Below are 23,544 nucleotides of genomic sequence, written 5' to 3' on the forward strand. Positions count from 1 at the left end.
CCTCACAGTCAAGTGCAGAGAGAATATACGGCTTTACATTTGATATTCAAACATGTTTGTTATTCGCTTACCTTACAGAGTGAGACAAAAATGAAGATGGGGATGCATATCAGGGGAGTGAGTATGAGTAGAATCCCTATTGTGTTTCCCCAAGAGCCAGGGACAAATCCATACACTATCATAGAATGCTTTTCTAACAGGTCATACAACAGTGTGACCTAGGAGACAGAAAATCATCAAGTTAAAGGGCTCAGCATAAACAGATAAGTGCACATAAATATATATATATATATATATATATATATATATATATATAATGAACAGCATGTTGTGTTTGTGTGTGTGCATGCCAGTACCCATGAAATACATAAATTAATCTAATGTGGGAATGAGGAGTCCCTTATTAGTATAAAGCTGTTGTCTGACACAAGATTCATGTAAAGGTGGGCCACTGACCAATCAAAAAGCAGGGGCCTAGTAGGTACTTCGTACGGCTCAGTTTAAGTTGTCAAGGGGGGCTGCCCAGGTTTGAGTCTGACCCTTGACCCCTTTCCTGCATGTAATTTCCACTCAGTCCACTGTTCTAACATAAAAGCCCCAATAATGAATTTAAAAAAAGCCCAACAAACCAAAACAATTAGTTATAGGACAGTGAAATGGTCAAAAAGGCTGAGGGTAACAACAGTCATGGGATAACTGAAGATATATTTGTGGGTCCTTTCGCCTGTATTTGATTGGTTAGCTGAAGAGAGAGACAGGAGATGTTGGGAGGAAAGAGTGGGGATGACATGCAGCAAAGAGAAGAGGAACCAACAACGGCTGCAACAAGGGCTATAGCCTCTGTACACAGGGAGCGTGACTGCTCGCTTATAAAGCCACCCTATGTTTCCATTATTAGTATAAAAAAATTATATCTAGTAACTTAAAGTCTTAAATTCAAAACCATTGCTTATTAATCTTGCCAACCGAGGAAAAATCTTAACATTATATATATATATATATATATATATGATTATTGCAGCCCACATGTGGGTTAAATTTTACAGTAGTTGTTCAGCTAAAAAAAAAAAACATCAGTGTACTCCTTTAACAGACTGACTCTGGCTTTATTTTAAGAGCCCAGTGCGTACTGTACTTTCTAATCTCGTACTGATCATGTCTGCAGGGATGTTTTAAAAAAAAAAAAGATGAGTCCACATATTTAGTTCAAGGCAGCAATCTCTCTCCTCTTTTTTCCCCCGTGTGCTCAGGCATAATTACTGATGTGGCGAAATGAAAGTATGTGAATAACAAGTCAAAGATGAAAAGGTAAGGAAGATCAATCAGACGTAAAATAAAGCAGGAAATAATGAATGCCAACACAGATAGGAGAAGAAATAGACTTAAAATCAGAGCGACTCACTCCACAGATGATCGGTGTGATGAACAGCCAGCAGTACTTCAACATGCGGTTCGGGGCGTACCCGATCATGTCCTCGATGTTGTCATAGAAACGGTCCGCACCTGTAAAGTCATGGTGTGAAATACAGAGAGACGTTGAATCCTGAGCTTTGAGAAATCTTTCAAACTAAACGTGACTTTGTCTCGCTGACATTTTTTCAAACACACGATGAAGGATGAATGGTCGAAGGAGGACTGGGTGCATCCAAATATAGGTATCACGACATTAAATAAAAGAAAGCACTTGGGAGGTCAGGCATTGTGATGGAGGAGGAGGATGAGAAAACTGTTCACCTTCTTGTACATGAGAGAGAAGAAGAAGAAGTAGACGCAAAGAACTAAAGAAAAACAGGAGATAAATAAAAACAAGAAGGCACAGATATAAGACTGGGTAAGTACATGACCTGGCTAATGGAACAACATCCACAGAGCCTAATTAATCTAATTACATCAATTTGGAGGAGTAAAGCAAGCAGAAATCAATATCTCAATCTGCATCAATACATGTAGTCTATCTTTACTCCAAATAACAAAGACTAGGTATAAATGTTAATACTGAGGATGTCTGTGGAAAGAATATGAATCTGGAAGTGGAAATTTAATTCTGCTTTATGTAAAAGAATAACTTATTTTGTCACAGTTATGATACCGATGGAAATGAAGAGACCATTATGAGAGCAGAGGAACTACGTTTCAGGCAGGAAAGTTAGCTTCTGATGAAGGTGACTACAGCTGGAAATGGAAGATTATCATGTTTGGTGTAGGCAGAGGACACGTGAGGAGAAGAAAAGAACAAACAGGCTTTATTGAATAAGAATATATCAAATGAAAATAGCATCAAGACTCTGGATGGAATTAAGCGTTCAGAAAAGGCAAGGAGAAAAAAAATTAATGTAGCGTTGATATTTCCTCTGTTTGAAAAGTGTTGTTTCTGGTTTCAGTCCAGTAGATGGAGCATTCATCCTTCTGGTAAAAGGTCCAACTTAAACAAAAGAGTGCAAATGCAACAACTCTCTGCTGAGAGAACAACTCTCTAACCCCGATCACACTGGACTAGTATTATCTCGTGATTTAGAAAATGACCCGCCGGTTTGTGTTTGTGTGCATGCATTCCCACAGCTTCAACAGTCTTCTGTTTATCCCCGACACATGAAGTTAACATTCCACATACATTAACTGATGCTTTAAGATAGACAACAGTTCCCATCTTTGGGAAACAAAACTGTTGATTTATAAGAAGATCAACAGGGCTACGAAACGAAAGATTTACCAGTTTGTAAAAAAATAATAGTGCTCTCAGTGCAAGGACGCAATGAAAAAGTCTATCTTGTGTGCTTACCTGCCTGCCTGCTTGCTTCTTGTTATAGGTACTCAAAACCCTTATAGCACATGTATAGGATCGTATATGGAGTGGTTTGTTATAAAAAAAAAAGGAGTGCTGGAAAAATAATTTGTTTCAGTCTCATTCATTCCTTTCTTGTATTGCTGGTAAAGCTTAGATAGGAATGAAATATAACAACCTTGGATCTCAGAGGTTTTTTTTTTGTTGTTGTTTAATCAGAAGCTGCTGTCTAACATAAAAGAAAAAGAAATAGAAAAGCAGACGTCGATGCAACATTGTGGAGGGAAGAAACCAATCAGAAGTTTTGTAAAAAAAAACAACAAAAAAAACATTACATACAGAAGTACCTGCAATGTTGAAGTTGGAAAAAAAAAAGCAAGACTTACCATAGATCCAGGCAATAATAATGGTCTCGAAACAGGCAATGAACAGGAGGCTGATTCCACTGGGACCGTAGGTGTCAATCAGGGTAAAGAGGACAATCCCTCCCTGTAGCATGAGCAGTAATAATACATTCAGATAGAAAGTAAAGGAGCATCTGAAGTTCGTCAAGATGGATTTCTATACCCGACCAGTATTTACTGTCCCCCCCTATGCAAGTATGATAAATGAATCCCTTTCATTCTTAAGTTGTCTGTATGTAGCAAGTAGCATATAATAAACCAACTGTGTAGTTTGCCCTGTTCTATAACATAAATAATTTTATATACAGAACATCTTGTTGGAACGACTTCTTCTTATAGCTGACTTGCTAATTATAAAAACACAAAAATGTGTTATTAAGGATCTAAATACAGGCTATCACTGTAGGCCTACGTTCTTGCAAAATGACTATTATGATGCTAACTTGACTTAAGATATTACAACTGGTACATTTTACCTGCTATACCTCATGCTTTAAAGCTTTAAAGTTCATGTTTACCGTGTTCACCACATTGGTTTGGCTTCTATGCATGCTAACAGCTTCAAATTACCATCAAACATTAAGTATCAGAGATGAGTTGGAAGATAAATTGTGGTAACAATACTCAAATTTAAGAAAATAAAGTGTGCTGAAATACCTGCAGAAATATACTGAAGTTTGCGGAGTTTCTGTGTTTTAGACGAGTTGACAGCTAAGCTAACATTTCTGTTATGCTTTAGCTACCGTGGATGCATGCATGCCCAATATGCCCTCTTTCAAAGGAACCCTAACCCTACCCGAAAAACAAAACAGGAAGGTAGGTTTAAATATCACTCATCACAACTCATGATGCAGATGTTTGCAGTATTTAAATGCACTAAAGGCAAATATGGTATTCAATTCATCTCCAACAGGCTGAAAAGCCACTTCACAATTGTTACAGGAAATATTTATTCAAGCATCTTGAAAGAAGACTCAAAAAGGGTTTCATTGCTTTGTGTATCTGTAGTGTCCATCCATTTAAGTAATGTTTTTCCCACAGAAATTGTTTGCTTAGAATGTCAGATGACATGTCCCTTGGTAAATAATATCAACTAGAACATAAAATGTCAACAGTTTTTTAATCTGATTATCAGTAGCAGCATGTTCACCATTTGTTACTGATAATGTCAGCTTGTTAGCATTCTAACATGTTCTTATAAGCAATGGTGTTTGTCTGGTAAAAAAAAAAAAGATCGTATATAGTCTTTTGTTCTTTCTGCCGTTTACCTCTGTGATGAGTGGTAGCCCCAGTAGAAAACAGACACAAGCGATGACCAGAGCCAGAACTTCTCTTCCTCCCCGTCTCCTCAGGAAACGTGGAAACATGTCCGTGAGGGCGGTGGCCAGGCTCTCCACACACACAAACTGAAAGAAGTGAAACTTCAGTTCACGTACATATAATCTGATGGTGAAAAACAATACCTGATGCTTCATACGAAGTACAACACCTGGCTGTCCAGGCCGAGGAAGAGGAGCATGAGGAAGAAGAGAACTGCCCAAAAGGATGAGCCAGGCAGCATCGACAGAGCCCTTGGATATGCTATAAAGGCCAGACCAGCACCTGTGGACAAACACATGACTCTCTCAAGACCGAGCTTTTCAAGTCTATAAACACAAATATTGTTAATCGTTAGTATTGTTTTTGTAAGTATCTCAAGACCTCAGCTCAGGGTTTTCTTGTGACCCCTTGATGGTCCCCATTCCCCTGGTTGAGAGTTTTAAAACAACTACTTACAACTTTTGCTTAACAACTTCATTTGACGTGTCTTAAAAACATGACTTCATAAAAAATTAAAGCAATGAGCTGGAACAAAAAAAAAATAGCATTACATTTTAAAAACGCATGCTGGCCATCAAATGAAGCTTTTAAATAAATGGTTTTAACTGAGCTTAACACGCCCTCTTGTGGACATTGTTGGTTTACAACATCACAGCAAGAAATTGGAAGTTAAAGAATACAGAAGGATGAGGATGAAACACACCAGATTCGGCGACATCCTCTATTGGCACTCCGAGTTCATGAGCCATGAAACCCAGCACTGAGAACACGGCAAAACCAGCAAAGATACTGGTGGCGCTGTTCAGACAACAAAGTGCCAAGCAATCCCTGCATCATGAAGAGCACGACATGAATGTGAGAAAGATGACGTGACACTTTATGATACTTAGACTTAGATGTGTTTGTGTGTGAGGACGCTCACCTGTAGCAGTTGTTGTTATACTTGTTGTAGCTTCCCAGAGAGGTGAGTACTCCCTGACACACTGCGTAGGAGAAGAACACCTGAGTCCCTGCATCACGCCATATCTGGGATAAGACAGAGATTCAAAACATTTAAGTATGACCCTTTTTATTTAAGTACTTCTTATTTAATGGTGTATGTACAAGCAGCAATGGACTAAAGCATGTATAGCTTAGACTTGTTTGCATTGCCAATCTCTACATGTGCCTACAAGAACACTACAGAGAAAGCACAAAAAACAGACAGGTCTTAATAATCAAAATGAATTAGGCAGCATCACTAAAGAAGGGGTGCTGTTGTACAGAACAACAGCATGCATGGTTAAAGGATAAGTGATGAGTTTTACAGGCTGCTCATAGAAGTTAGAAACGCCACAGACTACAACAGATTGTTAGTTTTAGTTTGTAAATTAATCATTTGGCTCAACACCACTATTTCTAGAACTTTGGCTGAACGGGACCGAGCAGAAAACACTTGACCACCAACAATCCTGCTACTTGAGCAGACCATTTACTTAGAATTCAGAGCTTTTAACATAAACAATAAGGAACCAAGGACCTAACAGTCTTTATGACACTTGCTTGTTGCTCATTTCCTGTAAGGTACGAGACATTTGGCGCGGTACAGCACATTAATTAATGTTCAAAAAAAGAACAGATTGAAAGGAACAGTCCTCCCTTCAGGCCATTCGTGAAGGATCGGTTGTTGGATGAGTGCAGAAAAATCACAAATGATCTCTCTCATATTTTGGTTCCCTGAATACGAGATGTTACCTTCAGGCTTCTTTCCCTCTAACATCCGTCACACTGCTGAACAAGCTCAGTATTTGACATTTTTTAATTTGTAATATGTCACTTGATGTGTTTCATGGTTGTTCTGTCATCGTTGTTTTAATATAAATTGCACAGAGCTGCCCCCCCCCCCAGAACTAAATATGACTGCTTAGGACAGCTGAGGCATCATGATGTGTGTGTTGTTATACGCTGTATTTACACTTATTAACTTGCTCTTGTCCACTCAGTTGGTCAGAACTGACTGTTTTTTTAAGAGACAATAAGAAACAGCTTTGTTTTCGCCTGTCAGTAATAACACTGCTTGTCTGTTCAAATGTCCATACGTTATAAAAGCAAACTGTAATGAGTACATTCCTCTTTTTGCTTTCTGTGTTGCTCCACTCTCTCCGTCTATGTGGGCGAGAATGAACCACATGCTGATGTGTGCGCCCTCAGGTTTGTGAGAGAAGTTCCGTTCACAGGAATGTCTGTTTTTTAGGTCCTTTTTTTTTTCTTCTGGCAGCATCTGGTTAACATTAGAGAGACAAAGAGTCCCGCCCACTAAAAGTTAGTGAGGGCACTGCTCCAAAGTAATGTAAAGGACCCTTTACTGTGGTCCCAGGACACCCCCCCCCCCCCATACACACACACACACGAAAAAAAGGGGCTTCATTTTGACGCAAAGGATCTTTGCATCTGACAACGGACACAGAGGACAGTGTTTTGATGAGAAGCATGTCCTCTCGGCTGCACTGCATTCACACGCACACTGACACATGTTTCAAAAGAGACAAATCAACACACAAAAGCAACTTCAGATGGAGGCCAGAAGTCTGGTTCAAGCAAAAACAGACGTGAGCAAGTTAAGAGCGACTCATTAGAAGAGATCCGTTTCCAAGCGCATCTGGAATTGTGTAACTCCGTCTCCACCTGTTTTCAACATTTCTACAATCGTTTCTCACACTCGTACAACTCTTACGCGTTCTTGTAACTCGGGGGCGGCACAGCTTGTCTTGTAGCAAAAGAATGTGAGTTTCTCGTGCACTTTGAGTTGCAATTGTTTTCAGATGGAATGGGAACACATCCGGTCTAACATACAAACACTTGGTGGAAACGAAAAAATGCTAAAAGTTCAAAAAGGTAACAATTGAACGATGATGAATTGAAATGTGGCTTGAAATATTAATAATGCTGGATTATGTACGTTATCTGTTAAGGATGGACGGAAAACCTGAGAAAACGCCATTGTGACTATTGTAAAACATTGCTCGAAAACCAGATAATGTCGCTCATTAGGCCAATTCCCTCAAGGCTGTGTGGGCGTGGCCATCAAGAGGCAGCTGCAAACATTCATAATGCACATAATGACTATCTAAATTCAGCAAGTGTCTTTGAGGAAGTCACGATTTAACCATGCGGAATATTTACTTTCGAGTGCACAAGGCCCGACATTTATTTGGGTTTAAATTGCTGAACCTGCAAAAGTCTAGGTTTTTTTTGTCTAAGATGACCACTTCCTCCATGGCCAAAGGATCAATTGTACACATGCAAGCAGAGGTGGAAGAAAAGGGAAGTGACCCCCCCCCCTGCCACTTTAAAAAGTGTGGCAGCTTAAACCTCCGGTGATCACATTTGAACCCTGACGCGAAGAGAGAGAGAGCCTGAGAGGGGATGGGTGGCGATGAAGAAAGACCCCTTGCTGGCAGAGACAGTTACTGTCTTTGTGTAAAGAGCATGCCAAATAACACAGAATGCACCCTCTGTTTTTCAACCAGACCCTATTGAGTTTAAAGATGATGACATCATTTTCTTGAGTGAATAACAGATCTGCGTTAAGCATGTAACACAATTTCCACACTTTTGTTAAAAAAAAAAAAAAAAACTTCTATGGGCTAAAGTGGTGTCAAATTGTGAGAAATTCACCGTGGAGAATCTTCTATTTTTCCTCTTTGTTGATGTTACTGTTACTCAAGGGGAAAACTTCTTTGACAAACTTTGCACTGAAGAGGATGTCAGTTTGCTTTTCTTGCTAAGACTCCGGCTTGGGACCGGAAACAAAAGTCAAGGCAGAAGGGACAGAAGGGGGGTTGGGGGAGAGATAACAAGACGCTGTGTTCATCCATGGTTGATTCTAAGTTCTTAAAGAGCCCTGAGTCTGTTTGCATGCGTTTACTTCGAGAGACCAAAAACAGAATTTCAGATGACACTGAAGTGATTCTCCTCAACATGATGTTGCTTTCGAAAGCAAAACGCAGAAATAGCTAAACAGTGACTTTCTTACTTCTGGATCACCGAGCCTGCTGAAGTCAGGCATGAGGTAATATGCCAGTCCAGCTCCAGCTCCAGGGAGTGTCACTCCACGGAAGAAGAGGATGATCAGCATCAAGTAGGGGAATGTAGCAGTGAAGTACACAACCTAGAAACGCCACAAGTAGATCATCAGTTAATAATCTAGAAAGAAAAACTCTGCACATTAAAGCCTTTTAAAGATTTTTTTGGCAGCAGAAACAAGTCAAAAACACAACAATGATGTTTTATCACCTTCTATGTGTTTCTTCTTTTACTATTCAAATTTCTTTGCTGTAACTCAAATATTTGTTGTTTTTTTACCCTCTTCCACTACCTCTAATTACATGGGACTGAATTTCATTTTGCGCTTGACCCTATTCTGCTTTCTGTACAAAGCAGAATAGGGTCATGACGTAAAACAAGTAAAGTATGCCAAGTCCTCATTTAAATACGTCTCCAATCCCCTCTTATCATTTACACAGTTTTTCTAAGTTGAACCTGCAGTTTATTGGAATAGCAACGTAGGCGTTATCTTTTTGGCATCAAAGCCGTGACGGCACGAAGACTACGCCCAAGTAGTCAGTGATTTATAACAACCACGCAGAAGTGGAGACAACTAGAGAGCAAGCTGAACTACAGACATTTTTGATGAAAGGTGGGTTACATCTGCTTCTGAACTCGAGCTGGTAAAGACGAGTATTTAAAGTATACTAATGAAGCGCTCACCTTTCCTGTGGATCTGATTCCCTTAAAGATGCAGAAGTAACACAAAACCCAGGCAATCAGGAGGCACAACGCCAGGTCCCAGTGTACCTTGCCAAGGGACATGTCATCTGACATTCTGAGCACACGGTTACTGTGGGGGAAAAAAACAAAAAAAAACATCAGACACATACAACTGCATCATGTGACAAACAACATGGGGAAAGATGGACACAGTAGATTTGCAAAGCAAATAAACCCTTTTTGTGTCTTCAGTCAAGATCCTTAAAAAAACTCAGTTGGGATGTGGGATTTTCAGCTTGCCAACTTCTGAATATGAGATGTGATGAGTGATTTTAAATCTGCCTGCCTGCCTTCCTTTTTTTTTTTTTTTGGTGGCTTTTGTTTGTGTTGCTACAAATTCCCTGGGAAAAAAGAGCCTATTGTCATCATCATGCAGCATTTCCTACCTAATTCAACTTTATTTGTTGAGCCCCATTAAAAAAAACCACAGTTGACCAAAGTGCTTTACAGAAGAACCCATAAAATACATAACAGCTCACATGCGGTTAATGAATAGAAAGACATAAAACATGAGTGACATTCAAAGACATGCAAGAAAAGAGATCAGATTAACAAAGTTGACGTCCTACTGTGCGTCAAAGGCCAAAGAAAAAAGATGGGTCTTAAGACGAGAATTAAAAACAGACAGAGAAACGGCCTGTTTGACATGCTGAGGCAGATCATTGTGTAGCCGAGTCATTTCCCAACATCCGCTCTCGAAACCAATCAGGAGTTATTCACGTGAGAAGCAGAAACCTATTTAACGGTCGTTACAGTTTAACACTACGCCAATTTGTTATTGAGGCTTGTGTTGGCATCTGTCAATAACATGTGAACGATGACTTTGAGTAATCAGCTCTGCATGCGCACACACAAGAACATGCCAAAGACTCCTGACAAACACACACTCACAGGCTGCTCTTGGAAAATTGAAAAGGATTCTGCCGATTCACGATCTCATTAAAAGGGTCAGATAACATTCTCATCTACTTTGGCTTTATGCGGCTACTTTTGAGTTTACATTACATTATAACCAGGTTTACTGTGTGTGTGTGTGTGTGTTTCTCACGTCCAGAATTCCTGTTCCGATGAGGTGCCCAGCAAATCAATGGAAGTTGCATTCCTGGAAATAAAAGAAAAGGATTAAAATGATCAATCTTGAGATGGCCTGTCAATCAGTCAAGTTGTCGGTTGAGGTGAGCCTGAAGTGGCCATGAGGTATGGTAGGTAGTAGCGGGGTTGTCACTACCTGGAGCTAATTGCAACACTAATATGGGTCTGTTGAAAGTGGCAATGCTGTATTGGTTGCTGTGGGCCACCAAGAAGGGGGGTCCTCCAAAAAATACTGACAAGGGTCAACCTGTTTAAGCTCATGTTTTGTGTTTTGTTATTCAAGTTCCTGGTCATGTTATGTTGTACTCACCCATGTCTCTGTGTTTCAGATATCCTCCTCTCGTTCCTGCCCTGTGTCAAGCCCCGCCCACCTGTGTCTCGTTGCACCCTGATTGTCTGTGTATTTAACCCCAGTGTCTCCTTCCTCATGTTGCCAGTTCGTAGTGTTTTCCCTCGTTCCAGCGTTTCTGTTCTTTGACCTTGTGAATGACTTCTGCCGGCTTTTTCGACTCTGTCTTTTGCCTGCTTCTCTGGATTGTTTGCCTCTTATTTCCCGTGTGCCAAACCTGCCTGTATTGAAGAGCTTGAAATCGGCCCTTTGGTCTGCATGTGTGTCCACACATAGTCTGCCTTTGTGTCAAATACAATTTAAAGTCATTCAAATTCTCACAATAACTCTTGCTCTGGTGGCCTGGCCAAGAAAAAAAATCAGGAAAAAAAAGGATGTGATTACTTCTTTTTTTTCTTTTAAATCACTACTGGACAAGACTTGATAATCATTTAGATATATTGTACACACTCTTCCCCCTTACAAAGTCACATGAGTGCAATAGATAATGTTAATTTTCACTTCAGCTACAGATGTTAGAACCTCCCCGGCACACATCAAAGAACGTTTTTATGAGGGACATTAGTCATGAGGATGTCAACACTGCAAACACATCCAGTATGTTCCACAGTACGTTATGGGGATACTTGCATGTCACCAAGGTTGTCAAAGTAATCAGAGGAGGAGAGGTTGTTCAGGAATGACCAGTTGGAGCCTGGTTGAAACAAATGAGGGTTGGCCAAGTGGCTGGAGAGTCCTTGACACATATCTAAGAGGATGAAGGAAGGGAAGTTTAGAAACATGGACATTTTTTACACTTCAAATGTTGGACATTCTTTTCCCCTTGAAGTCTAAACAACAGCAACAGGCACACTTGTAATCAAATGCAGATGAAGCCATGTTATTCCCCCTACAAAGCTCACCAGTGTTCCAGTGGTTGTCACATGTTGACCAGGGAAGCGGGCTTCTGAAGGAGTTATACAAGTAGAAGATGGTCCAGGCCAATACCACGATGTAGTAGATGTTCAGGTACAACACAATCACTTGTGATGCAATCCCCAGCCCTGTGGGACATTGTGAGTTGTTACACAGTTAGGGGGCTTCCTGGCTGCAAGTCTTCTTCCATATTATGCAACAGGAAGAGCTCCTCACTGCAGGTTTGGTTTCACAGACTCTCCCTTGAAATCTTCCTTGCATTCTTAACGTTTATGATCATTAAATATTAGAAGTTTTGGATATGAAATATCAACCATTAGCACTTGATACAATCAATACAAATATGTGCCTTCTACTTTGTATTTCAATGTTCTTCTAATAGTGTGTCTTGTATTATAGTATCTGTGCATGTTGAGAAAATAAACAAGCATTTTAGTACAAGCACAAGGCTGCTATTGTTGAGGGCTAAATGTGCCGGAACTTTTCAAGTCTAGCGTACTCAAGAAGCTAATGTAGTGATTTGTTTTGTTGTTTTGGTGGATCTGGATGCTAACTTTTTTTTAATGAACAATAAAAAAAGAGCACAGTAGAAAGCTCTTTTTTCTTGATATCTGATTATCTCGTGTAATTCTGCAACAAATCTAACTGAGCCTTGATTTACCCTCGAACATGGGGCATATCTTCCTCCAGGCGGTCACCCCGCCCTCACTCGTGTACTGGCCTAACGCAGTCTCCAGGAAGAACACAGGGATGCCGCAGAAGAAGAGGAACACAACGTAAGGGATAAGGAAGGCACCTGCAAATAAAACAGTTTAGTTGCAGAAGAGTCATTTGACATTGCAAGATTTGGTATGTTGCACACAAGTTGAACACAAATGACTATAATGACAGGACAAAATGTTCCATGTCACGACAAAGAAATGTCAACAGATCCTGCCTAAAGAAATTATGAGAATTTAAAAACAGACATAGGACAAAGAAAAGTGTTGTCACGAAAACACAAAATATTTCAGAAAATGTGCATTGCTTGTATTCAGCTGGAACTGCCAGTGATTTTTTTTTTTTTTTAAACCCTCACCTCCTCCATTCTTGAAGCACAGATAAGGGAAACGCCACACATTTCCAAGTCCAATGATCTCCCCAGCCATGGAGAGGAGGAACTCCGTGTTGCTCGCCCATTTGCCTCTTGGATTGACTCCCTCCTCAGGAATCTGTTTATCTTGTGTGGGGTCCCTTGTAGGAGCCCCTGCAGTTGTTTCTTCAGCCATGGTCATTCAGTCTGCTGTACATGCGAATCATTTATGAACTCACGTTTCATGCCAATGCAAAATTACCAGCGACTCTCATAAATCAATCAAACGCCCACATTTCAAAACATGCAAAAACTTTTTTTTTTTCTTTTTAAATAAGGACCTTATTCCAACAGTTCTCCTGAGAAAAACAAAGTGCAGAAAGTGACAAGAAAACGTGACATTTCCAGTGTCAAGAGAAGGAGACATTAGATTAAAACGCATGCATACTCACCCTTGAGCTTGCACTAGTCGCTGGCTATCAAATTTCCTCACTGGCCGAGTGAAGTTTGAAGAAAAGCGTTATTCTAAACAGGGTGTGTCTTGAGGGATACTGCGCGCACACACACAGACACACACACACACACACACACACACACACACACAAAACTGACTGCCCCATGAGTTTAGGGGCGCCTGCATGGACAATTACGCTCACAAAAAAGTTAATGAAATCAACATGTGGGTATCCATACTAACAACTTAATTGAAATAACATTAACGAATGTATAATTTAGGTCCCCAAAAGGAATGGCACAATAATGTTAAGCGAGAAAAATACATCAAGTTATTATGGGTTATTATTATTTATTCTTTTTTTGTATCTCGAATGACTGACATATTGCTGTCATTATACTTTTTCCTCAGATTAATCAGTTTTGTCAGTGAAATCTTAATAAAATTACTTTATGTCAGCTGTGCAGATTGGTACCTGACAAGGCATGCTGCATTCAGGTGCTGCTCTTAAGGTCCAAGTTTGCGGATTGGGAAGTCGTTGTTTCGACTTCAGTGTGTTCAAAAGACGTATCCAAATCTAAACATTGCGTTGATGCTACGACGAAGATCTGTATAATATGAAGTCAAATGTGAAATGTGAAGTCAAAATTGAGCAAAACGTTGATGTGCAATAGGCTACGTGAATTAAAAAAACAAAAAACGATTTTAACATTCATAAACTAATTATATTTTGCACCTCATTTGATTACGGTTCTTGCATCAAGTCGGGAAGTCAGTCATCTAATTTTACCGAGTTGTTCCGACTTCAGCAGGCGTTCGTGTGCATTTTACAACTCGGAATATCGTTTTTACGATGTGACCGACATCACGTGAATGCAGCGAAACTGCCCCCGGGAAAAAGGGGGAGGGGCTCCTTGGATGACGGAATCACGTAGGGTATGCGACGAAACCAGGAAATAAAAGTAAACAACGTTTAGACAGGAAGACAAAAATGTCATGTAGCGTTAATCTTTCCTCTTTATTCCGAGTTTTTTGGGCTTTGTGGGCATATGTTCACAATGCTTGTCGGATTCATACCTCGATAAGGACAGGCTGAAAAGTGGTGAGACTCCCTTAGAGTCGGTACGGAAGCTGCTAAAGATAGCTAGCTGAATATCGTCATTCTTATATCATTAGATTTTTTTTATATGATGCAATTGTTGCCCTTCGTTTACTCCCTCTTTGTCAGACGCTGTTTGTCTGAGTTTATCGTTCGTGCCTGCACTTTATTTCTTTCAGATTCAGCCATGTTAGCGTTGAGATCGTCCGAGGAGGAGTCTCCAGAGATGGAGGACATGGACACCTCGGAGCCGAACTGGTGCTGGTTCTACTTGGCTGAGTGTGGGGTGTGGCATATGTTTGAGGTAGTCACAGGTCGACTTGACAAATCAAAACAACCCCCCCCCCCCAACATACACACACGCACACACGCACACACACACCTATTTCCTCTGCAGAGAGGTTTAACATTAGTGAAGCTGCACTGAATTATATTCAAGTGTTAAACTCCTTACATGTTGGAGTTTATTGGTTTCACTTTGTTGTAAATGTTTAAATAAAAACATCTGATTCCATCCCAAAGTTTTTCTGGAACACTTTGTTGAGATGGTTGATATATTTGTCTCTTAAAGTCAAGAAAAAATTAAATAAATATGAAGGCAGGTCTATGCATTGGATTGCCACTGGCGATACTTTACATCACTTCTCATCTGCAGATTCAGCTCCTACTTTTCCCTCCAAAAACATATTTAAGATTTAAATAAATTAAAAAAAAACGCTTGTTGTAGTGTGACATCTTAAAGTAGTTTTAGAGGGGAAAAAATACAAAGATATTCAACGTTATTTTAAGACAATAAAAGGCAGTGAAGGCGACAGAACTTTTTTCTATTCCTGAATAAATTAAAATGTGTATAAATAGTTCAACGTAATCTTCTATAAAATAAACAATCACTTCAGTTCTCCAGTATACTTATTTATCCTCTTCGTGTTCCCGCTCAGATTGATCCCAGTGCGGCCTGCTCTGTGACCAGTGCTCAGATCGAGCAGTGCTACAATAGGAACCAGCGAGGCGTCATGGAGTTCTACACGGCGAAGTACACCTACAGACTGGACTTCTCAGGTAGAGCCATACTGATGCCGCTACGTCCGACAGATGATAATCAAAACGTGTATTCATACGGTCATAACCTTCATGGGATTTCTCACCAGCTATGCGGCAAATCAACGTCACAACAGGAAAGCAGCGGCCAATCAAGCGTTCCCTCCATTCTGCAACTGGTTTCAGGTAATATTCGATGGTTTGTCGTGAACAGTTCGAAATCCTTCTGTCTTCAGGATGAGGTCGTGAGCCTGTGATTTAAATGAAAAAAGGTCTGCCAGCCTCAGTACTCCTTTTCATAACGTCCTACCAGATCCTCAGCCAGTGGCCCCTGAAGCTGAATATTTTAAGACCTTGACAAGAGGCCATCTGTATAATGCACAGATTTCTTACTGTTTATTTTCTTTATGGCAGCATTTTGTAACAAAGGCATTAGTGGACTGACCTTTCTCACTCTCATTTCTTCTTATCCTATCAGGTTTATTTGTGATAATCTTGCCTTGCCTGTTCCGTGTCACTGGGAGAGAATCAATACAGATGAGCCCTATCAAGTGAGTATACAGATGAGCCCTATCAAGTGAGTATAATAACACATAATCCCTTTATTTTGAACACACAAAGACGCATACATGCATGCATACGTATTTGGAGCTCAACAGGGAACGCTTCTTGACCTTGGTGGGCTCTTTTGAAAGAAAAGGAAAAAAAAAAAGAAATATTGCTGATTCATGGTGTGGCATCGTCCCTGCAGGTATGTCTGCAGCACATCGATGCTGTCAAGACCTCATCACGAACACTCAGTTGAGATGAGATTTGGGAAGGGTTCGAAAACACCAATGTTTTCTTACTTACTTCAGAGTTAAAAGCTGCATTTAAAACCTTCAGAAATGTATTTTTAAAACGACAAAATAAATCCAATTTAATGCTTTAACACTGCAAATGACTCGACTCCATTTATGATTGTTTCGAAAACAACTTAAAAAACACACACACACACACACACACACAATCCCATCTCGGCAGCTGCTAACAGGACTACCATTATGAAGTGTGTCTTTTCATCCAAGCGTTGACAGAGTAAATGGACTTGAGCTTTGTTGTGTCTCTATTCATCCGTGCTTTTACGCCGCAGGTCACACCGACCCATTCACACACTGATAGCACAGGTTGCTCTGTAAAGTGTCCATCAGAAGTAAGTCATCCCATTCAAATTGTTCTAGCTGCTTCGCAGACTGCTTTGACAAAGCAGCGTATTTGGGGTTTAGTGCCTTGCCCAAGGACACAGTCGAAACATGAGGCTGCAGGAGCTGGGGATTGAACCCTCCGAGCTTCCAGCTGATAAACAACGACTCGTATGTTTGTGGGGTTTTTTGCAGCTCATTCAGCTCGGAAGAGACACGTACGAGTTTAAAGAAGTCGCCAGGTTGTATGACAGGACCATGGATCATCCAATCAAATGCATTCAGAGGATTCAGAACCTGGACTTATGGGAGTTCTTCTGCAGGTACACATTTCTCATATTGTTGTGGGTAAATGACATTAATCCTTCAGGTCATCTCTTGTGCGTCCCTAGATTCCTTTTCCAAGCTTGTGTTCAAACAGAGTAACAGATGACGTCGTCTGGAGCTCATCGCTGTCGTCCTTTGTCGCAAGAACATTCACTTTGTTTCTCGGTTGTGTTCTGGTTTGTTGCTCCTAAGGAAGAAAACCCAGTTGCGGAAAGTCAAGCGCACGCTGGACATCGAGGAGCGGATGCTGTTTCACGGTACAGGACACAGCAACATACAAGCTATATGTACTTTCAACTTTGACTGGCGGCTCACAGGAAGCCATGGCGATGTCTACGGCAAAGGTAGATCCTTCTGTCGTGTAGTGAACCATAAATCAATGAAATGGACTATTTATTGTTTGTTTGTTTGTTTGTTTTTAATGTTTCATTTTCCTTTCTGCAGGGAGCTACTTTGCTCGGGACGCTAAATACTCGAGTAAATTCTGTCACACAACAGGGAAGCACAGCACCACCCTGCAGAGACATGGACTCGCCCCGCCAATATTTGCTTGCGAGCCGCCTTACAAGACCATGTTTTTAGCCAGAGTGATCGTCGGGGAATACACAGTCGGACATCCCATGTACTGCAGACCGCCTTCCAAGGACGCCAGCTTCACCAACTTTTATGACAGCTGTGTGGACGATATGGCCAACCCAAAGATCTATGTCATTTTTGACAGCAATCAGATTTACCCAGAGTACCTGATTGAGTTCTACTGAAGGCCTCATAATAATTTTATTTTCAAGGCTGGATTCCAAATATTGAAATATTTTGGATACGGAATAAAAAAAAAAAAAAAGATGTGACGGAATGGAGCAAAATGGACATTCTTCTTTCAGTCAGACCCAGCACCAAACTGGAGCACAGGTCATCTAAAGTGCCTTTGGGGAAATTGGAAAATGAAGAAGACAGACAAGGCTTTGTGTACAGTCCGTATACTGTATGGTGCGTTTTCAATGGGCTCTTGTGGTTGGAATGCGTACAGCCAACGAGGACAAAGATACGGACTAAAGACCAGTTTTTGTGGCAACGCTGTAGTAAGTGCAGAATCTGTGCTTGCTTGTGTAATCTCTGTGCACAGTTTGTTTAGAATAAGCAACCTGTAGGTCATAGGGGACGCCCTGCCATCTGCCGCAGCAACCTTCCTTCACATCCACAGTGCCACGCATGTGCTAATTTACAACTTAATGTCGACATGATACAAAACTACAAAACCAAAAACCACAACATGTTCCTGCTCTGTCAAAATCAAACAAAACAAAACAAGACAAAAAAGATCCGGCAGTCGTCAACATCTGTGTGTACCAAGTACAATGTGTTATGTAGGCATGGATTTTTATTTCTGTTCATTCGTTCATTCAAAAAAAAAAGAAAAAAAAAAAGAAACGCTTCTACCTCTGCATTTTTTTTTTTAACCATGCATTGTGCACTTTCCCCCCTTTCCATGAAAGGTTTTCTAAATGTGTCACAATGACATAAACGTTGTGATGTCGTGTTTTCTCGTTGTTCTCTAGCAATATGTTCCTCTGTGTATATTTGATGACTTCTGCACTCGAACTGCCTCGATGGCCGCTGAGGTTCGAGGTCATTTGAAAAAAAAAAAAAACGATTCATCCCAGCACTCTGTTTGACTTAAAATCATCAGTATTTGTTCTTCTTCTTTTTTTTTCCAAGGAATACGCAGGTTCTCTCTCCACCTGCTGTAAATGTAAAACAATGAATGTAGCCAGCACATGTATAGTACTGTAATGTAAATTAGTCTTATATTGCTTTGCTGTGTGTGTTTGTTGAGTTAATTCTATGAATTTGTGCGATTTTGAGCAAGAACAACAAAAGGACTTTCAGCTTTGTTCGCCACTAGGTGGTGCAACAGTACAAGAATTGCATTTTCTCATTGCAAACGCAGATCTATGATGATATCTTCAGTCTTTACACCACAGCTGTGAGTGAGTGAGTGAGTGAGTGAGTGAGTGAGTGAGTGAGTGCAGAGCTGGATGAAACTATACTCATCTGTAATTAGATAATAAACTTTTCAACTGAATTCTGTGTCTCTTTAAAAGTGTGTCTCTTTAAAATTGAGTGGCCCAGGTCCTGAATGCAAATATTTGATTGTGAGGAAAGCCAGCCTCCTCATAGGTGTGGCATTGGTTTATATAAGTCAGGAAGGCGGATTTCAACACTTATTTACCTGAGCAAGTTTGACAAAGTTGTTCCAGCTTTTTTGAATTAATACTGCATATTCATGGCGAAAGAGCATCCTTGGCGTTGGTATTACCTGGCAGACTGTGGCAGGTGGCACCTATTTGAGGTGAACCATTTTAACTTTTTCATAAAAAAATAATTTCCCCAGCCTTAAAGATAAACTTAGGTGGAAGAATGTGTGAGATTGATTTTATTTTCTTTCTTTTTTTGCAGGCCGACCCAGAAGGTTCTTTTAAAAGTGAGACTGTTGAGAGCTTCTACCTCAGTAACTCAAAGGCGATTGTGTCTATTTCTTCATCTAACAGTGTGATCAAATTCGATTTCTCAGGTATGTGACTACATTTTCTTGGACACATAAAGTTGTCATCTGAGAAACTTGACTGACTTTCCTTCTTGTGTTTTTTTTACAGCAATGCTGCAGACAGACGTCAACACAGGAAAGGAAAGACGGATCAAACGTGACTTTAACCTTGAGAGAAGGTGAAACAAATCACTTACATTTATCAAATGATTCAGACTCCCAAAAGTTATGTGCAGTCATCTGTGTATCTGTTTCTTGGTAAATGAAAGTGAAACTAAGTTAACCTTTTCCTCCCACAGTTGCTCCTGTTTCATAAGTGCAATAGATTTCTGGGAAATGGTTGATCCCAGCCTTCCATATCAGGTAACAAAAATATTCTGTTAAGCTTATCTTGATCAATCTTTAACTTTAAGTAAAGAGTCATTATTTCATATTTCTTACAGCTGAACACCTGTTAAACAAACCCAATCCACAGTAGAATATAATCATTTAAATGTTTAGAAATAAGTTAGTAAATTGAATTATTATTAGTAAATAGCACAAGTGATTTGACTAGAATTAGTAAGCTCGGTTGCCAGTAGCCCCAATTTTTTTCTTAGCATCTAAAATATAGCTCCTGTCTATATTCAAAAGGAAAAAAAAGATTTTTGAAGTATTAAAAGCCTTTCAGCAGAAAATTCCTGAAACCACATCTCTTCCATCCATTTGGCTGTAAAAACAGAATAAATCAACAACAAAAAACATACAGCCTTAAGGCTTCACGATAAGGGAAGCTACTGTAACAGTTAGTGTGTGCCGTGTATACAAAAGGAATTGGTCCTCCGACACAGATATTTTAAAATAATGCTGTTTATATGTTTTTAATTTGTTTCAACTTCTGCCTTGTGTCCATATTTGACAGTTAATCCGTCTGAACGAACTTACCCCTGAGTATAAGACTGTGGCTGGTTATGTGAGGAATGACGGGCTTCTGGACAGACCCTTTGTTGCAATCTACAGGATACAGAATTTGGACCTTTGGGAAATGTATTGTAGGTAGGTAGTTTCTTTGAGTTTGACTCCTTTCATTATCTTTATAATGTGTCGTCTTTTTTAAATCAGAATTTCCCATCTTTTGTTTTTTGCAAAGGAAAAAGAAGCAGTTGATGAGATTCCACAGTGTCAGAGAAATCGAAGAAAGAAGACTCTTTCATGGGACTGAAATCAAAAATGTTGAACCAATTTGCAAATATAACTTTGATTTGAGATTGGTTGGTCAACATGGCCACGCATATGGCAAAGGTAAGTTTAATGATAATGCAAAACAACATCTAAATTATTGTAATGTGTGTCTGACTATTCATTAATTATTTCGATTGACTCAAGTTTTTTTTTTTTTTTTTTTTAGGAATATATTTTGCAAAACATGCAGCATATGCAGACAAATACAGCCGGAGCAGTACAGATTCACTTGGTGAATGCACCAAAATCATATTTCTTTCAAGAGTATTGATAGGTAAACCAATCCAGGGACAATCATATTTTGTAAAACCTGATCATGGAAGTTTGGAAAACACTCATGACAGTTGTGTGGATGATGTCAATTATCCCAGCATTTTTGTTATTTTTGACCCAAATCAAATCTATCCAGAGTATTTGATTCAGTACAAATAGCTCGACGTCCACCCAGAAAGTGAGGAGTACAAACACCTGGGTACCATCTTTGACATCCTGCTGAAATACAGAAGAGATTCTCAGGAAATGCCTTCTTGGGAAGTTCAATTCCTTTGGAACCAGCAAGAACATCCTCCTGACTTTCTACTACTCCTTCATCGAGAGCAACATTACATTCTCTGGTTCCACTCCACCATCCTCCAGAACATAAACCCCCTGCAGAGCACTATAGTATATATTTAGTTTGTTATTCTATTATCTGACATGCAGCACGATCACTTTATTATTTAGTACCAGCTTACTTGCACATAGCTCTGTATGTATATACAGTACATATTTATATTTATTTCCTGTTACTGCATAATAGTTTTGTTTACATCTGTTCATCACTTCATGTGTGTCTGCTTACATATTTAATCCCATCATGGTCCACTTATACCGCCATTCTTTTATTGATATATTTAACTTTGTAATTTTGTATTTTAACTTTTGTACTTTCATTTTTGACACTTTACTTTTTTGTCTGCGCTTTTTTTGTGTCTAATTTTAGTATAGCTGCACGAACCTTCATTTACTGCTCTGTGTTGAAAAAAATAAAGTTTTTTGAATTAAATTGAATTGAAACTTAAATGATTGTTGGTTTTCTAAAACTCTTTTATCAACACACACACACACACACACACACACACACACACACACACACAGTAAGTGAAATAGCAAAGAAAGAGCAGTTAAGGGAAATGAAACAGTAATATGAGAATAAATAAAGAGAGAGTTCAAATATCAAAAGGTAATAAGAGCTTTAAAAAGTAACAGTGGGAAATTGGCGAAAGCTTTAAGACAATCGTAAGCTATAAGACAACATTAAGAAGTAAAAGAAGATTACATTTGTGAAAACAGTAAGAAAAATGGTAATGAGACAACGTCGCATAGCAGCTAGTTTATACAAGTATGTTTTAAAAAGGGACTTATAATTTCAATAGGGTGATCCAAATATCTCACAACTTTAAGACATTCATGTGACATGTAGGCCTGGCCTACAGTATTTATTTATGGTTTAAACTTTGTTAAGATATAACAAGTGGCATACTTTCAACACAAACAAGGAAAGCGAAACTAAACTCACTACTCTGAAAACTAGTTGAACGACTTTCTCAAATTAATTGTTTACACACCGTCATCAGAGATGTATAAATGTTCAACATTAATGTAATCATAGCACACATTAAAGTAATCATAGCACACATTAAAGTAATCATAGCACACCCACACTAACGTCACCGTCTCCCATCAGTCACATGAATGGCATTAAATTTGCCTCAGGATCTATCTATTGTTGATCTCATTTGCCTGTTGCCTGACAACATATCAAAGCAGTCAACCATTCCAAATCAAATTAACATAAAGATGATTTCATCACGCACCTTTTCACTTGTTACAGAACCTGTTTAACCTGGAAAAAGAAATTGAGCAGACTGCACCTGAGAGAAACTGACAGCAGAGGTCACTGCTGAAACGTGCAATCTTTAAACACACTGGTAAGAGTCAATTCAGTGGCACAAATCAGCATTGGCTGGTCCACATTATGTTTAGTGGTCTCTCTAAGGGAACACTTTTGCCATTTTATCACCACAAAACTCCTCCAGTGTGAGTTAGGAGTTCATCATAATACGAAAAAAAAACAAAAAAAAAACAGATTTTTTCCTTGCATGATTATTAGTCAACCAAATAGGAAACTACAATTACGGGGACTTAAATATTCTCTTTTAGTATAATCCTGTGCATTTTAAATTTGTCCATTGTGACCTTTTACAAAACAATTTCCTCCAACACATTTCCCTCTAAAAATTACAATGAAATGGGCAAAAATTATATTTCATTAAAGTAGAATATGAATACAGATTTGTGTAGAAATATCCTGAATTTAAGTCTTACCATGAACAGATACTTCAATATGGACAATCCAGTACAGTTATATAATAATACAGCTAAGGATAAAAAAATGTACATCATTTTTTCATCTTCCTTTAACAAAATACATTTTACTTTGGATCAAGTAAATGTGTTTTTCAACGTTTGGTTAAGCCATTTCAAAGCCTTTGCATCTTCATTTACAAAACAAAACCAGACACAGACACATAACCAGCCATGTGCTTCCACTTCAGCATCCTTACCCTGCAGGTTAGTGTTGGTGGGGAAATCTTTCAAGTGTCTTGAGCCTGCCTAATTTCCTCCCCCATTGTTTTCGTTTTATTGGTTGACTTTAACCGGAGGCCCAGGTGTTAATTCTTCTGTCAGAAGTCATGTGTGCCGGATATAGAACACCAGAACACACATGTCGCCATCATGTGTGAAAGACTTTGATCCTGTGAAGGACAAAGGCTGATTGTCCACTTTTTTTTTTAATCTTCTCTGGAGGAAAATGTTACTCAGCTAACTGCGATTAGACTAATACGCTCATTTGTGTTGTTCATGTCAATGGGAGGAAAGGGTGAAAGGCTGAC

At 39.4% G+C, this 23,544-nt stretch overlaps 4 protein-coding genes across 4 annotated transcripts in view; 2 read left to right on the forward strand and 2 right to left on the reverse strand.

Moving 5' to 3' along the window:
- Positions 1–1,786, reverse strand: part of LOC306817754 (sodium- and chloride-dependent GABA transporter 1-like) — a 22,335-nt gene extending 20,549 nt beyond the window's left edge. Inside the window, exon 1 of the mRNA XM_079334886.1 lies at positions 1,504–1,786. The gene's annotated coding sequence lies outside the window, so the exon portion shown is untranslated. The remainder of the gene's footprint in view (positions 1–1,503) is intronic.
- Positions 1–13,810, reverse strand: part of LOC306817753 (sodium- and chloride-dependent GABA transporter 2-like) — a 14,671-nt gene extending 861 nt beyond the window's left edge. Inside the window, exons 1-16 of the mRNA XM_079334884.1 lie at positions 13,673–13,810; positions 13,196–13,294; positions 12,750–12,950; positions 12,333–12,467; positions 11,659–11,799; positions 11,387–11,504; positions 10,364–10,417; positions 9,256–9,385; positions 8,522–8,656; positions 5,429–5,532; positions 5,210–5,334; positions 4,676–4,788; positions 4,455–4,592; positions 3,169–3,271; positions 1,403–1,503; positions 72–218 (exon numbers count right to left, since the gene is read on the reverse strand). Of these exons, the coding sequence (XP_079191010.1) occupies positions 72–218; positions 1,403–1,503; positions 3,169–3,271; positions 4,455–4,592; positions 4,676–4,788; positions 5,210–5,334; positions 5,429–5,532; positions 8,522–8,656; positions 9,256–9,385; positions 10,364–10,417; positions 11,387–11,504; positions 11,659–11,799; positions 12,333–12,467; positions 12,750–12,945 (1,740 nt within the window). The 5' untranslated portion in view covers positions 12,946–12,950; positions 13,196–13,294; positions 13,673–13,810. The remainder of the gene's footprint in view (positions 1–71; positions 219–1,402; positions 1,504–3,168; positions 3,272–4,454; positions 4,593–4,675; positions 4,789–5,209; positions 5,335–5,428; positions 5,533–8,521; positions 8,657–9,255; positions 9,386–10,363; positions 10,418–11,386; positions 11,505–11,658; positions 11,800–12,332; positions 12,468–12,749; positions 12,951–13,195; positions 13,295–13,672) is intronic.
- A 323-nt stretch (positions 13,811–14,133) lies between these two features.
- LOC306817918 (protein mono-ADP-ribosyltransferase PARP11-like) lies at positions 14,134–18,925 on the forward strand. Its single transcript, XM_079335177.1, has 8 exons — positions 14,134–14,319; positions 14,476–14,600; positions 15,235–15,355; positions 15,445–15,520; positions 15,813–15,885; positions 16,711–16,838; positions 17,035–17,186; positions 17,287–18,925. The coding sequence occupies exons 2-8, from the start codon at positions 14,484–14,486 to the stop codon at positions 17,601–17,603; spliced, it is 984 nt and encodes a 327-aa protein (XP_079191303.1). The 5' UTR covers positions 14,134–14,319; positions 14,476–14,483; the 3' UTR covers positions 17,604–18,925.
- Positions 18,926–19,004: 79 nt separating this feature from the next.
- Positions 19,005–21,652, forward strand: parp11 (poly(ADP-ribose) polymerase family member 11). Its single transcript, XM_079335178.1, has 7 exons — positions 19,005–19,192; positions 19,300–19,414; positions 19,497–19,566; positions 19,687–19,750; positions 20,289–20,422; positions 20,517–20,668; positions 20,775–21,652. Exons 1-7 carry the CDS (start codon positions 19,127–19,129, stop codon positions 21,038–21,040), a joined length of 867 nt encoding a protein of 288 aa, XP_079191304.1. The 5' UTR covers positions 19,005–19,126; the 3' UTR covers positions 21,041–21,652.
- The last annotated feature ends 1,892 nt before the right edge of the window (positions 21,653–23,544 follow it).

This window comes from Symphodus melops, assembly GCF_947650265.1.
Source record: "Symphodus melops genome assembly, chromosome: 22".
In the NCBI taxonomy this organism is placed as follows: Eukaryota; Metazoa; Chordata; class Actinopteri; order Labriformes; family Labridae; genus Symphodus; species Symphodus melops.